Source organism: Lygodium microphyllum, chromosome 29 (assembly GCF_053477565.2).
Source record: "Lygodium microphyllum isolate KBCC chromosome 29, Lygodium_microphyllum_v1.1.10, whole genome shotgun sequence".
Taxonomy (NCBI): domain Eukaryota; kingdom Viridiplantae; phylum Streptophyta; class Polypodiopsida; order Schizaeales; family Lygodiaceae; genus Lygodium; species Lygodium microphyllum.
In genome coordinates this window covers 63321336-63338197 of record NC_141163.1, presented here as the reverse complement: position 1 = coordinate 63338197, position 16862 = coordinate 63321336, and the positions used below count along the sequence as shown (strand labels likewise).

Sequence of the window (16862 nt, the reverse complement as noted above, 5' to 3'; positions counted from 1 at the left end):
GGATCCCTGTCGTCGCCTTCAGCCCTTTCGTCTCTGTCTGTCCCAGTCCGGAACACTGCCGTCTTGATCCGTCCCAGTTTGGAACGCCGTCTGTGTTCGTCCGTCTCTGTGCTCGCCCGCCTGAGCCCGTGCGAACTGCCGCCTGTGCCCGTGTTCGCCCGCCTGTGCCCGTGAGACCTGCCGGCCCTGTTGCTGTTCCGCTGTTGTCCATGGACTGCGCCATGTTTGACGCAGGCCCGTCTCCTTTTGCCAGCCTGCCGCTGCACTCCGGCCAATTCTCCTGGGCGTTGCCGGAAACATGTATTGCGGGTCATTCTTTTTGTGTGTTCGCCTGTGCCATTGCTGCCCTTGGAGAGCTCTGGCCTGGTCCTCCTGCGAGGTTTATCCCTGCATGCCTGCCACCTGTCGTCTGTACTTGCCTTTCGCGACCTCGGCCCCTCAACGCCTGCAACCTGTTCGTGTGACATCCTGAGGGTCGTCCTCCACCGTGTGAGAAACCAGCTTACAGGGGTGCAGAATTCTAACTCAGCCGATAGTGATCTGCATTGTGCGTCAGTCCTCCTTTGAGATCAGATCGTCATACACGATGGCTGGTTTGGATCTGGATTTCATCGACCAAACGGTGGCAGCACTTGGCCCGGATTCTGATACTGAGGAACCTGAGGATATGGTTCTGTGCACCGAAGAGATGCCCCCGGGTCCTGACATCCAGCCTGCGGGTAAACGTACCAAGCATACCTCAGAAGAGATAGGTGTTCTTCAGGACCGTTCCTATGCGCAGGTTGCTTCGGATTCTGTTGACTCTCAGGATGTTGACTGGGAGCATTTGCTGGAATTTGCCAACACTCTGCTTGGCGAATATGTTCAACATAATCAGGAAGTCTTTTCTGACTCTGCACCTGATGATGTTCTGGAAGCCACCGTGGACCCAAAAACTGTCCTACGCTCCTTTTCGGTGTTTTATGATCGCGCTGTGATACTCTTCTTCAGTGGTCGAATCCCGCTGCTTTCCTGTATTCGCCAATGGCTGCAGAGTCTGCTACAAGGGGAATGTGTTGAAGAGATTTTTGTTGGGTCCTGGGGGTTTTTTGAGGTCCTCTTGAAATCTGAGACGCACCGTGCTGCTCTCCTGTCTAAACTGCTGTTGTTTTTTGACTGCCGGTTGGTTCATGTGGTTCCATGGCGCCCGATGGCAGATTTTCAGCGCCTGCTGCAACGTGAATGCCCTGTGTGGGTAGAAGTGGAAAATTGTCCGGCTGTTTATTGGCCACTATTGAAGGACACTATGGCCGCTGTGGGCACGGTTCTGGTCCCTCCCAGTCTCAGGGCTGTGAATCGCAACCGCTTGTGTATGCTATGGGACATTGCAAAGAAAAGGCCTGCTTGGTTACGCCTCAATTGCTCCGGCATGCATCCGTTACACTTTCATTTGAAATGGGGCAATTTTGCAGGACATTGCTTTTCCTGTGGACAGTTGGGGCATTTCATGGCCGAATGCCCAGAGCAGCAACACACTTCAGATGTTGGCCATGTTGCGCCGCCTATGGAAGATATGGTGTGTGATGCTCCGTCGCTGGATGCTACCCACCCGCCCCAAGTTCTGGCCAAAGGTAAACAACAGGTTTCGGGTCTGGATTCCCGTGCTACTGATTGGGTTGAAGTACGTGCAAAAAAAGGCAACAGGGTTGTTGCTGACATGGAGAATACTGTGCCTACTACCTCTCACGATTCCATGCGTAGATATATGCGCAGGAAGGCAATGTTGTCTTCCGAGCGCTCAGCTCCTGCTATGGTTTCGTCAGCCCCCCGTCCTGAGCCCGCCAGGAAAATGTATTCGGAGCGTCCAGAGGGTCCACCTGCTAAGCTGGCTTTTGATACTAGAGGCAACGTCATTACCCCGTGGGACCGTCGTTATCCCCGTTCCAACCCCAAGCCAGCAGATATGCTGTCTACTTCCAAATCCGGTCCTCAGAACTCTTTTGCGGTGTTGGCGGATTTCTTGGATGAGGGAGTCCTGGACATTCTCGCCGACAAAGTCAAATCTAGGCAAGCTGTGCCTCGTACCTGATTTTGTTTTGAATACACATGAAAATAGCCACGTGGAATGTGCGAGGAATTTGTTCACGACACAAGCAACATGCCATGTGGACGGCATTGTATGAGAATTAGTGGGATGTCCTGTGCGCTGTTGAGCACAAGAGTCACGGTGAAGCCGGAAAAGTTGTGGATTGCCATGGTTTTCGTTTGTTCTATACCGGAACACAGGCCATGCATTATTCGGGTGTGCTCATGATTGTACATGACAAATACCAGCCTGTTCTTATTAAAAATGATGTTCATGGCGGCTTTTTGGTGGTTGAAATTTTATTCGAAGGGGAAATATTATGGTTACTTGGCCGGCCCAAAGGGTCCACCTGCTAAGTTGGCTTTTGATACTAGAGGTAACGTGATTACCCCATGGGATCGTCGTTATCCCTGTTCCATCCCCAAGACAGTGGATATACCATCTACCTCCAAATCTGGCTGTCAGAACTCTTTTGCCGTGTTAGCTGATTTTTTGGATGAGGGAGTCCTTGACATTCTAGCAGAAAAGGTTAAATCGAGGCAAGCTTTGCCTCATACTTGATTTTTTTTTTTGAATACACATGAAGATAGCCATGTGAAATGTGCGAGGCATTTGTTCTTGCCATAAGCAACATGCCATGTGGATTGTATTGCATGAGAATTAGTGCGATGTCTTGTGTACTGTTGAGCACAAGGGTCACCGTGAAGCAGACAAAGTTGTGGATTGCCATGGGTTTTGCTTGTTTTATGCAGGGACACATGCCATGCATTATTCTGGTGTGCTTATGATTGTACATGAGAAATATGAGCCTGTTCTTCTTAAAAATGATGTACATGGCCGTTTTGTGGTGATTGAAGTTTTATTTGAAGGAGAGATCTTATGGTTACTTGGCCTCTATGCTCCGAATGATCCTTTATCCCGCCGGGATCTTTGGAATACTTTGCAGTCCTCCTTGTTACTTGGCAGACAGGGTTTTCTGATGGGGGATTTTAATATGTGTGTTGCTTCTTCACAGTCCACATCAGAGCATTTGGTGATGGATGCTCCGGAAAGTCGTGTGTGGAATGCGTTTGCTCTTGCCGTACTTAAGCAAGATCTCTGGTCTTGGCTACACCCTTCTTCTACAGGGTTTACTTTTCATTCTGCGCTGTTGCAGCAATGTGCCTTGTCGGACCATTTCCCTCTACAGCTTGAGATGCTTGCACAACCCATTGCACCTTTTAAGCAATTTCTGGATAGACTCCCTTTGCGTTTTGACTCGTCTTATTTGAAGCATTCAATCTTTCAGGGCTATATGCAGCAATTGATTGATAGATTCTTATTGGACTTCTCCTCTAAGGGCAATGCTTCATTTAAACGATTGCTCTCTAATGTGCAGCGGGTTGTTCGGCAGTATGGGATCCATCATGCCTCTCTTTGTCGGCGGCGTCGACAAGCAGCGGAGAACTTACTGGCTTTGGTTCGTTCTCTGTTGGCCAGATGATGTATTTCTGCTGCCATTGGCGATGCGTTTGGCTGATCTTATTAAAGAGTTTCAGTTGAAATCATATCAACAGGCCAAATTGCAGAATTTGACTGAGAATTTGCAAGATAGTGCTTGTCAGACTCATAAGTTCTTTCGAGCTCAACATGCTTCTCCTGCTCGAGAAAATATGACTAGACTCCAGGATCCAAAAGGTCAAATGGTCATTGATTCTCAGACTATTGTGAATATGTGCAGGAATTATTTTCTTAACCTTCTTGGTTTTTCTCCTTTACCTTCTGACCAAGTTACTCATGCACATTCAGTTTTCTATGATTTGGTTCGCAATCAGGTTCCACATTAGATGCAAACTACTTTGGAGACATAAATTTGTGAGGCGGAGGTTATGGATGTTTTGTTACACTTGCCCAAGGATAAAAGCCTCGGTTGGGATGGTCTCACCAATGAATTCTTTGAGGTTTTTGCTACGCAACTGGTGAAACCATTGACGACTATGTTTCAGCAGGTTTGGGAAACGAGGTTCATGCCTTTCTCATGGAAAGAAGGTCTTATCAAACTGCTTCCAAAAGTTCCTTCGCCGTCCATGTTGAAACATTGGAGACCAATTTCTTTGATGGGTTCGATGTATAAAATCTTTTCCAAGGTGATGGCGAGTCAGCTCCACAAGCATCTTCCGGCCATTGTGCATCCTCTTCAATATGATTTCATGAAGGGCCGAAACATTTTGCATAATATCTTAAGTGTGCAAATGGCTATTGACTATGCAAGGCACTCTAATCAGGAAGTGGTATTGATTCAATTGGACTTGGAAAAGGCTTTTGATTATTTAGACTGGTCTTTCATTGCAGAATTGATGTCTAATATGGGCTTTGGTACTCGTATGTCCCTCTTCATCTACACCATTAGTGCTGCGGCTTCTTCGCGAGTTATGCTAAATGGTGGTGTTACCGAGCCATTTGTCCTTGCACGCTCTATGAGACAGGGTTGCCCTTTGAGTCCTCTCTTCTTTGCCCTTGCGACTCATCCGGTTCTTTCGATGTTATCTTCTATGGCAGCTTCGACTCATTTGGCTGGATTGTCGCTTCCTTTTGGACAGCACTTCATTAGTCAATCTTTGGCTGATGACTGTTTTATGATTTTGCGTGCGGACAAGAATAATCTTCGCAAAGCATTAGATGTTTGGACGCTCTTTAGTCAGGCGTCTGGTCTTCATATCAATGCTTTCAAATCAGCCATTCTTAGTTGCACGGAGTCAGATGTACAGTCATTGGGTTGGCAGGGACTGATTGTTTTCCATGGTTCCATTGTCTGGTATCTTGGGTACCCTTTGGGTGTTGATGTTCAGCCAAAGCAACTACTAGAGTGGATTTCACAAAAACTGGCAGCCAAGTTTCTGTATTGGAAGTCGCAGGCTTGGCCCTTCCATGTTTGTCTCAAAGTGGCTTAGACAATTATGTTGCCAATGCTCACATATTTCTTGCCATTGCTGCCTTGGACTACTACTACTTTGAATGCGCTTACTCAGTACATTCGTTTCATGTTATGGAAGGACTCCTTGCATGCCGGTATTTCATGGTCGCATGCATGTACCCTCAAACGCATGGGTGGTGGGGCTATTTTGGATGCTGAGACTCATATGCTAGCTCTTCGTTGGTCTCTTTTTCGTGCCATGTGCTTGGATCATCACCCGTGGGTCGTTATAGCCCGTTATTTTCTTGAGGATCACGGGCTTGTGCATGGTAGTACCCAAATTCGGAGCTCTTGGTGGCACGTTCTTAATGCAGACTCTCGGTTTTCTAATCCTTCCTCATTCCTGCTTGCTCATTTGGTATGCTCCTGAAAATTGGTCCTCCAGAAGGCTCGGTGGCATCCAGCAGAGGACCGCTTACATACTAACTGTTTTCAACTGGAATTGTTGGCAGCCTCGCGATTATTTTCTTGGGAAGGTAAACATGAGCTCAGACCAAAATTTAACCGCATGGCATGTTTGGGCTTGACTTCAGTTGGAGATGCCACCCTTGCCAGTTGCAATGTGTTGATATCGTTTCGTACAGCCAAGAGGCTTTTTAGAATCGCTCGTGGATATCGTGATTTATGGGAACAGCTTTTGCTAGTGCTTCAGAGCAGACAACCGTTTCCTGCCCTTGCTTTGGATCGTCCCTGGCAGGATTGGGACCTTCCAGGTCTCTTGAATTTGGAAAAGGCCTTAGCTAACCAGGTGTATCATCTTCTGATTAAAGATCATCAATGGCTGGTTACTAAAGCTAATACTGTATGGGGATTGCGTAAATCTCAGCCATGGTGGAAGGCAACTGTGATGGAGGGCTGGTTGAACAAGATACCTTTCAAATTCAAGGTCTTTCTTTGGAGGGTGATGATTGGTGGTCTTCCTCTTGCTTCCGCCCTTTCCAAGCATCGAATCTCTAATGGCAATTGTTTCTTTTGCACCACCAGTGTGGAATCGGCCCGTCATTGATTTATTTCTTGCCCTCTCGCTAAGAATATCTGGTCACTCTTGTCAGCGGTTTGGCGAGCAGTGGCTGATTTCTTCCTAAGTCCTTTTGATTGGGTTTTTGTACAGCCCAAATATCCGACACGGGCACAGTGGCGTATGAAGATCTTGTTTCACTTTTTCTTAGATACTGGGGCTGCTGGCACAATTGGACCACTCGGAATGACTTTCCTTTTGATTCGGCCTCTAATGTTCCGGGACATATTGCGAGGCTTAGAGGTCTCTTGCATTGGCAGTTAGATCTCATTTGGCACTTTGACTTACTCCCTCGGGAGGACTTACTTCCCTGGCATATGGCAATTTCCTCTACGTCTTTGCCATGACTTTTGTAACTCGATGGCTTAGAGCCATCGTGTATCTTGTAATCATGTAAACTTGTACCTTTTTTCGTAATTAATACAATTATCCTTTACAAAAAAAGAGATTATGGCGAATATGCAGATGTCAAATGGTATTGATGTGGCTTTTCTCGACCAGCATATAGGGCATGGGGATGATAAAGACTTGGTGGAATCAGATGGTGACTCGTTGACTGAGGATTCTGGGCAGTTGATGGATGGGGATGAGATGGGTAAACGTCGTAAGATGTTGGTTGATGAACCGGTATTATGTGCTCCGAAGTTGCCTCAGCAAGATGTTCATGCTTCATGCTTGTTGGATATTTCACTCACGCCTCACTTACGTCTACGCTCACATAGGAGTGTTGGTGATTAGTAGGACACTCGGGCACTTTTTACTCTCGGTAGGAGAGGTTTTTTCCCCAGACTTATGGTATTATTTTGTATGTGCTTATGACACACACTTACGGGCACTTATCATTTTCGGGTGTGAACACCCGCTACAACCCTAAGGTTTAAGGGTTGTATCTTGTACTTTCAGTTTACACTCTTTCAGTCTATTGCATTGGGTGTCGTGCTTCACTCTCACACTGTATACTATTTTCTGTGCTGTGGGAGCCTTCACTCAACCGCCAAGACCCTTGGACCGCTTATTGTTTCAAGCGTTCCAAGCCGAGCACTAATGGATACCTCTCACATAGCCGACTCGCCATCCATATCTATGGGTGTAGTGAGCTTACCTCCGTGCTGTTCGAGTTACCTCCTCTCCCGGACACTCCGGTTGCTCCACGATCCAAGTGCAAGCTTCAAGCAAGCTCCATCCTCAAGCTCCACGATCCAAGCTCCATTGCCGCGAGCAAGACAAGGGAAGAGAAGAGAAGAGAAGAGAAGAGAAGAAGAGAGGAGAAGATGGAGAGCTTCTCCTCCTCGGTCCCTCACCCTCACACACTCACTCCCTCACACTCTCACACTCCCTCTCTCAAGCACAAGCTCAAGCAAGCAAGAAGAAGAAGAAGAAGAAGAAGAAGAGGAGAGCTACTTTTGGCCACACACAAGAATGAGCTTCTCATTCACTTTTCAACTTTATATACAAAATCCTAAATCCCTTTTGGGCGGTCATCCCCTTTTCCCCTTTTTACATGGCCGGCCGTAGCCTAGGCCATTTTTTCCATTGTCCTTCTATCTTCCTAGTTTCCTTTCCACCGCCCATCTACATTTACAAATTGCACGGGTGAGAGCCCGGCGCTCCTTGAATTAAACCATGATGCGCTTGCGCTCTTTTACAAAAGTTTTAACTTGCGCTTTTCCTTGTGCGCCTTTCTCCCTTATTTAGGACTCTTCTCTTTGTGCGTCTTTGTCTTCCATTTCTCTTTGCCTTGGCCTCTGTCTTTATCTTCTTATTTAGCTTTTCCGGATTTTCCGCCTTCATTCGTTTGAGGGTTAACATTATCCCCCTCCTAGACGAGTGCCAGTTCCATGGCACTCACTGTCGTAGGTAGCAAGCTGTAGCATGCACCGAAGACGTGGGTGACAAGGACACCGGTGGTTTTTGTGGAGGAGTGTTGGTGGTGGTGTGGTAGAAGGTCCTGGGGGCCTGTTGGTGGCCAAGGTGGTTGGTGGAAGGTTGTTGGAGTTGACGGTAGGGCTATTTTGTGTTGGGGATTGCATTGATGGCCAGCACAAGTGTTGGTTTGTTGGGGATTCTGCACATGATGATCCCTTGCGGGCTTGTCGGATAGTAAGGGATAAGCATTCAGAGTTGGGTGTTGATGAAGATTGAACTACACTTTCTGTGGAGTCTTCAACACCTGCAATTTGAAAACCTCTCGTGTGGTCTCTCCCTAAGGGGTAGTGCTAGTCTTCTTATCGTGCACAAGACATATTTGATTAGTTTGGGAGACAGGTCGAACTCTAAGCAAGCTGAGAGTATTGTCCTGCACTTGAAGACCCAAACTGTGTATATACTTTGGTGCAGATATTAGGTAAGTGCTCGTGCATACTTAGATATGACGTAGTTAGAAGCCTATCGACCTGGTTCCTTGTATAGCAAGGGGTTAGTGTAGCAAGGGGCTAAGTTGATGGAAAAATTTGTCGATGAAGACAGGAAAAGTACACTTGAAGATTGCTTGAGACATCATTATGGTCCTGTCAAGGCCATGTAGCATAATTGAGCTCCTTGATGTCTAGCTCTTGGTAGCTAGTGACTACCTATAGTGCGTGAAAGGTATGGTGTACTTTTCCATTGTCTTTCATGCCTTGCTTACCACTGTGGATTGTAATGGCATTGAGATTAGTGCAAAAGAATTGTGCAAGTGATTCAGGGTGACAGGTTTAACCATAGGCGAGGCGAGCTTCCTAGGTATGTCCTGCCCTTAATGTGCCCTGAACAATTGTGGGGGATGTACAAAAGGGCTAGGGGATTAGGGACGGAGCCAGCCAACCAAGGTCGCTAGACATACCTAATTTGAGGACCCCTAGGTGCGGTGTTGTGATCGTGTGTGCTCTTTTTTTTTGTGGAAAAAATGAATACAATCAATGCCATACATTGAGGCTGTTAGCCTTTCATTTGGATTAGAAATGTTGGGGTTCAAAGGCTATGAAGAATTGATATTACAGAGGTGATTGTGTCACCAGCCTTGATGCTAGAGGAACTATTGTTGAGGTGAAGAGAAACACTTGAGATTTTGCAAACCTCTGTGTAATATGTGAGATATCGAACATTTGAGGTAGCACTTGGAGTGAGCTGTACATGGTCAAGGGCAGAGCATCTTGCGAATTGAATCCTGGATGATAAAGAGACGCTCGCCCTTATTGAGAGCGTGGCTCCTGCCCGAACATAGAGTTTGGCCAAGAAGGAGGAGGTAATCGATGATTATGCTTTGGCCATGCTCAGTCGCAATATGTGCTTTTGCAGAGGTGTCCTTGGGTTTTCATCTAGTGGCATTTCCGTCATGGCTTTTGTTTCTTGGTATTCTTGTTACTTCCTCCATAATGGTTCTTCGTGGGGTTGGTGATCTTGTGGTGACTTGGATGTGAAACGCTTCTAACCATTGACCTGTGTCATTCTGTATCAACTTGCCGCTTCATGAGAGTACATGCATGGTATACGCCGCAACTATAATAAACCAGTGCAATGCAAGGAGACATCACTTATCTGAATTTTATGGTGTTGACTTAGATATTTATCACCTGCGCTTGATTAGCTTTTTCTTTTGCTAAAGACGTGAAATATATTAAACGTAGATATGAAAAGTTTATACACTTCGGGATCATGTCAACACTTAACCATTTAAAGACAAAAAGTCATGGCCCGGTAGCATTTGATAAGCCCTTTATACAACATGGGGCTACTCTATTTGTACGAGGCGGGGCGAGTCTGGGTAGCCGGGTGATTGGGGCTCTGTTGGTGTGGGGGCTCCCGTGGGGTTGGGTAGGGAACATGTCGGCCGGGACATGAATGATGTAGCCTCGGGCCGCTACCGTTTCCAGAATGTCTTTAAACAATTCATTGAATTCTTCCCTTTCCCGAGCTGCCCTTTTTGCCCTTAAGCATCTGGGGCCCGAGCGTGAGCTGGGGGTTCGTGCCACTAGTGCTGCCACCTGTTGCGCGTTTTGAGTCTCAACTTTCTTGACTCGAGGATTCTTCGGCCTTCGCCCTGGACAGTGTCGCTTAGGGCCTCGCTTCTTGGTATACCTCTTGATGGTGGGCACATAGTGCTCCGGTGGAGGGGCGCGTGCCACATACTCCCGTCTTTTGCGAAGAGCGTCTTTGCATGCCAGATCTCCATGATTCTCCATGCGTTTTGCCAAAAAAGGAAACCTGCAAGTCGCAATCCAAGGGCTAGACCTGGGTATAGGATACAATTGTTTGCATGGAAGGGATTTTAGTGTGGTTTATCAAGCGCATATGACAAGAAGGGGAGGGGTGAGGCATGCAGTGTTTGTTGTAGAGGGATGGCTCCCATGATGATGTTCATTTTGCCTCCAGTCTCTAGCAGATATTGGCTTATGCGAAGTTGTGTGGACTGGTTGTCATGAAGTGGGACAGGGCACATCCTCGAAAGGATAGACCAAAAAGGGAAGGTGTATAGAAAGGGACTACACCCTGTCTACACCATCAAAGTTGTTGGTCAAGGCTTCCTCTGGCGGTAATGTGGGTTGCATGTCCTTTTCTTGGAGGTGGGGATGGTCACACGGCTTTTAAATGCGTGATGAGAGGAGGACTTGAGGAGCTTAGCCTGTCAGACCCAACTCTTGTCCCTGCGCTTGACTATCATTGCTTGTGTGTGTTGATATTGTTTATACAAGGTGACACAAAAAACAGTGTTTATTTATATACACATTTGTGAATTCATGTCACTTCACGAGGATAAGAACCAAGTGTAAAACTCGGGGTTGTACCGGAGCGTGGCACACGCATCTAGTATTCGCGGCAGCTTACTTAATACTGATAGGTATTTTGCCACGTCGAGTAGCATGGAACCTTGACCAAGTCTACTGGGAATATGTAACTCCTCCTCAGTGAGAACCTTATCAATCAAAGGGCCCTGTAGCCTAGTTCCAGCTAAGTCCGTACCCCGAATGTCAGTTAGCACTCGAAGGAAAGTCGGTGCCACATAGGTTGGGTCTCTTTGAGACCGCCATTTGGCCAATCGCTCTTCTGAGACCGTCATGATCTGAGCCCCTAGTTCGGCCATTACAACACGGCTTTCGCACCAACGCTGCTCAAATGACTCTGGCCTGTTGACAGTCGCTTTAGTTGCTCTATGTCTACGAGATTCGGTCGGCAGAGCATTTCATTGAATGTGACGGTTAAGCGCAGTTCATCAGCCTCCTCGTCAGGGATGAGTCGCATGCGTTCATGCAGGAGCCTATCGTAGTGCCCGTTAAGATGTTCTTGTTCTTCCCACGATAGGGAAAAGGTCAAGTAATCTCCAAGTTGCTCCTTGGGGATTGTGCCCATGTATGCAAGGACGTAGACACGTGCGACCACTTTGAGCTTAGCATTCAACTCAGTTAAGCATTCTGTGACACTTCTATGTTCAAAGAGGGCTTGCTCGGTTGCTATCTCCTGCAAAGTTCTAAGAGCTTCCTTAGGCTTGAGCATGGCTGGGGGCTCAGGCCTAGATGAGCAAGACTGGTCAATGCTAGGATTTCTTATGCTCTTGGGGTTCTCACATTTCTCCTGAGGTTTTGCTGCTCTTTTGTCATGGTTATTCTCAGATGTGGTATAGGTTTGTCATCTTGTTGTGACGACGTTGTATCCACTCTTGATTGGTCAATGTGAGTTCCATTGTTAGTGGATAGAGTGCTGCAAGCAACTGTTGATGGCAACGGTTGCTTTGGTTTTTCAGAACACACGGATGTGTCTGAGGTTTCACTGCTATTAGGAGAGGCATGAGTGGGTTCATTGATGGATGGACTCGATGCTTTATTCATCAGCTCTCCAATGCCCTTCGTCTCAATGTTTTTGGGGTCCACAACCACCTGCAAACAATTGTTGTTGTTTTCTCTACTTTCTCCTCTTTTTCTTGGTCAGTGAAGGTGCCTCTCTCAACGACTCAGGACCCTGGACTAGATCAATCGTTGATGTGCTTGGTTGGGCCTCAGTCTTCTCTTCCTCTAGTGTGTCCTTACGGGACATGGCCGTGGCCTGTTGGGTAGCCTTGCTAGGTTGTGAGAACCCAATTACCTCCCGTTTAGAAGGGTCTAGCTCTTCCACCAACTCCCTTGAGTTTAACTCCTCCAGCCTAGGCTTTAGGCCCTTTGAAAATGCTGGAGTTTTCGAGGAAGTTGGTTGCGACACCTCTTCCATAGGTGAACTTCTAAGGACACGTTCCACATAGGGTATTGTCACGGCCAAGGGCTGTGACTGCTGTGATCCTTGATTGGAAGTAGTAGCAGCTAGTTTAGTGGGCTGGCTACCCTTGGTGGATTGCAGTGTCAGGTCCTTAGGACGATCGGAAGTGGTCGCATCCTCTGTTGCCCTTTGAGCGTTTGTCAGTGTAGATCGGGCATGAGTTGATCTAGTCACATTGGGTTGCACAGGCATATCCTTGGGCCGAGAGCTACAGATGGTGTCACGTTCCACCTCTTGGACATTTGGAAGCTTAGATGGAGATGGAGATTGGGATTGAGCAGCCACCCTTGACGACTGTTGTTGTGCTTCCTGTGTCCGTTTGGCAAAAGGGGATATAGGAGATCTAGGACTCTTAGGTGGACTTGGCATTGGCCGAATGATTTGCTCAAGGCTATTAGGCGATTGTGCCATTTGTTTTGTTGAGCAATTAGCCACCTTACAAGTAGCATGGTGCCCCTCATTCTCTTGGGGAATCAAAGGCTCTTTGGGCACTAATGGCTTTTGTGCGCGCTCAATGGCTACATATGTCATCTGCTTATTAAGCATGCTAGGTTGAGGTTCTTTCTTTCGAACACTCATGTTTGCTTTCTTTCCTCGAGACCTAGAGTTTCTCTTAGATTTCCTCTTGTGCTTCGTTGCTTTTGATGCACTCTGGCCTTCAGTCGACCACGGAGGTTTAGCAAGGGCATCCATTTTTCCAGCATTTTTGTTGACTTCTTTCTATCATTGTATTCTCTTGGTAAACATACATTGAATGTCAAGAGAGGGTGTTGGGAATATGTAGTCTACTCTATAAAGTTCTTTTGGGTTCCTGTAATGAGGCACTCATTAGAGTAGTGAAACTTATCAGTCATAGTCACAAGTGGCACAAAATGGGACAGGGATGGGGAACGGGGAGGAGTCTCCATCACGTGTGACTATATAGTCACATGGAATGGGACGTGGGACTGAAAGAAGCTACCATCCCTGTGATCCTCAAGTCCAAAAATGATTGTCACTTGTGACTGTGCTAGTCTCAGCTCTGGTCGGTGTGACTCAAGCCTTTTCCCACTTGTAGCCTATATAAAGGTGACCCTATTTGGTGCCCTGCACATGTGATGCTACACATGTTGTGCTTCACTTTTGGCTCTAGCTTGTTGTGGGTGTTCTTGGCAACTCGCTGATTTTGTGTCAGTACAATGAACATCCATTTCTATTGATCTATTTAGGTCTCTTGTGTTGAGAGTCCACGGATCACAAGGCATGTTTAACTAGAATACAAAACCTTGAAAAAAAGTATGTGATCCTGCATAATGTAAACTGTGCTGGTCCTGCTAGGGCATGGTGATTCTGCATCATACCACATGCAGATGTACAATGTTGTGTTCATGTTTGTCGCTGCGACAGTAGTCCTGGGGGTGACACTAAATGTGGTTCAGGACGAGTTAACTTGCAATCCCAAGGTTCATTCCAAGATAATAATATAATGAAAACTGTATGTTTATTTCCAAAAAGTTTCTTCTACCTCGACCTGAATCAACTTTCATCTCACTATTGTACGTTTTGACAGTTCATTGGAGCTTACCGAGATTCCTGAAGATTTCATGAACCTAGTTAAAGCAGCTGGGGTTACCACAATTAGTGAATTGGACATGCACAGGTTTTGATTTATTAATGGACACTTCTTTATATTCAATGTCATTTATGTAAAATAAATCCAAAGGAAATGCAGCTATTTGATCAAATCAAATAACAAAGACTTTAACATTGGTTGGATGGACCCAAAAAGCATGACAATGAGACTCAACTTTTCCTGCAAGTGCATTTTCCATCATACTGTTGCTTTAGAATACTTAACATTTGACATCTAGCAGAGAAACTTGTTCTCTCTATTTTCTCCATGACATCTATGAAATACTTGTTTTATGTGACTGAGCTTTGGAAGTACTGTTGTTGCTCTTGATGGATTACTCTAATAACTGCCTACTTCTGACATGCACAATGTGGGTATTTACTAATTATTCCCAAACATAGAGATGTGAGGAACCTGCCCAATATTTCAGCCCAGTCAATTGGGTAGTTGGAAACTCTTTCTTTAATTAAGGCATGCTTGTCCACTCGGGGAAGATCAGATACAGCCAAGTAGGATTTAGACTCTGCTTGTACTGACTATACATCCAAGTGGGATTGAGACTGTGCTTGTACCGACTATCATCCTGTTGGTGCATTGGACTTTTGTACTTTGAGAACATTTTCCAAAATCTGACCAAGTTCTTGGAGCATACAGGCTTCCCAACAAGAAAACTGATGAGATGTCATTTATATTGTTCTTGTCTAAATACTGGAATAGCTTGCAACTCCATTTATTTCCATGTTCTTCTAGTTGGTCACACTCAGTAGTTTTGCAGTGGGCACTTGGCTGCCTTGATGCCATCTTTGCGGAGACCTCTCAACACACTTGGTGTGTGTGGAGACCCTTCCCACACAAAAACCGTCCGGGGGTGGTTAATTCCTCTGTCGCAACTTGTGGAGCACAGTTTTTTATTGGTGCTCTTCATTATCCCGTGGGCTAGTGGCCAGCCAAAAGTGTAGTACCTATTCCTTTCTTGTCTATGTTGTGAATGTTTGTGGACTAATAGAAGGATTTTGCTTGGGTATTTGCTTGATTGGAAGGCGATAGATCGGGTATAAAGCTTGCTGGTTTGATTTCCTAATTAGAGTCTGGCACAGAGATGATGAGAGAAAATGTGGGTTTTGAGTTGTCGATTCACCTCCAGCCTTGGCATGACTTGCTTTGTGATCAATTTAATAATCCACTCATAATTTTAATTCATGCATTCAAAACTCCATATAACTACATCAATTACAATGTCTCTGTTTTTAGTATCCTTATGATTTGATTATTCCAATATATATGACAAATGGTATGCCAAGCATACCTTGTCTTCACATTGGATCAATACCACATCATCAACTTACTTGGCTAAAGCCCTATTCACTTACATATATTTGCATGAGCCCATAATGTAATCAGCTTTAGCCCATGTATAATCGGCCTTAACCCATGTTCATATGTGTGTCTTACATGTGCATAATAATTGTGCTCCCCTAAATCCTGTATACGTATATTTCAAAATATACGGACGGCCACAACTCCTAATTATGATTCCCAGCAGTTGTCACATGAATTGACGTGTCACTTTCCCCCCTGTATGGATGGTCACAAATCCCAATTATGTTTCTCTAAAATTGTCACACTAATTAAGAAACAATTTGTCCTCAAAAATTGAATTGGAAAGGTCTAACTTTGAATTGGGAAACCATTTCTGCATATTGCTCACATGCTTCTGTGTTGAACCCTCTTCTGAACAATCTTTCACTTTTTCCAAGTACTCTTTGGAGATAATATTCCCTTTTTTATCTACTATAAACATTTTAAATCCTCTTAGGATTATGTGGAAATGATCGTTTATCAAAGAGTTCCTCTATCTTTGGAAGTTGGAGCTTGTAAGCATCTTGTTGTTTTTGTAAGTACTGTGAATGGATCAAAATCCATAGGTGATAGTTTTGGACATTGTCATCTTGACAGTCTCAGATTGCTTAAGCACCATAAGGTAGACTTGCTGTCCTTCGTAAAAAGCAACAGGGCTTCTATGTGGGTCAGCATAGGCCCTAGCTCTATCTTGTGTCTTTCTAATGTTGCTTTGTGCAAGTTTTAGGTTTTCATTCAAATCTTCGAAGAAATCTTTGGCGGCCTGGACCTTTTTGCAGTCCTACTGCATAAGGGGCTCTATGTTCAAACCATTAGCATAAATGGAGAATATCCCATGGAAGAATGCTTCTCATTGTTATATGCAAACTCTATTATAGGTAAGTGCTCTTCTTAATTAGTTTGTTGTCTCCTTATATATGCTCACAGCATATCCTCTAGGATTTGGTTAAACATTTCTATTTGCGGATCATTGGCTATTTGCAGATCATTGGCCATACTCATGCTAAATGTACTATTCAACCTCCTAAACAGAGCTTTTATGGGAGAGCCACTTGTTGATTGATTGGAGTAGATGGTGACCGGTACATTTGAGAAGAAAAGACTTGCCGATCTATGTTAGGATGGTAAACAAATCTTGTGCTCTCATGTCACTGGCAACACAATGAGGTCGGAAATTTTTTTTTGGAGTGCCATATCCCCCTAACCTCTAGTTCATTAATAGATGAGAAAAAGAAGTTTTTATGCACATTAGGAAAATGTAAATTTTCTTGATGAGGAAGTGGCTGTCCTTCTCTAAAGAAGAAAATATGATATGGTGGGTATTTGCAATCCGATCTTTACTTGAGGCTCTTGACATCTTCCAATCTTTGTAAAGGAAACCTCTTAACATTGAAAGTCAAGCTATAATATATAAGGGCTGTTGAGATGTTCCCTTTAAGCTCTTCATAATTCTATGCATGCTTGACTATCCAAGGAGGTTGATGGGCTAGTTCCTAAACTCTTAAAATCAGGGGGATCCACTGTGGGAGCTTTCGCTCAACCGCCAAGACCCACGGACCGCTTATTGTTTTAAGCATTCCAAGCTGAGCACTAATGGCTACCTCTCATAGCCGACACGCCATCCATATCTACG

At 45.3% G+C, this 16862-nt stretch overlaps 1 protein-coding gene across 5 annotated transcripts in view; it reads left to right on the top strand.

Annotated features, from left to right (window-relative positions):
- Positions 1-16862, top strand: part of LOC148010708 (dynein regulatory complex subunit 7-like) — a 358764-nt gene that overhangs the window by 45291 nt on the left and 296611 nt on the right. For 3 of the 5 annotated variants that reach the window (XM_087671014.1, XM_087671012.1, XM_087671013.1), the window contains exon 2: positions 13808-13897. In XM_087671014.1, coding sequence (XP_087527140.1) covers positions 13808-13897 — 90 coding nt within the window. Of the gene's footprint in view, positions 1-13807; positions 13898-15956; positions 16108-16213; positions 16397-16862 lie in introns of those variants that run through there. The other 2 variants (XM_087671015.1, XM_087671016.1) reach the window with 2 other exon arrangements.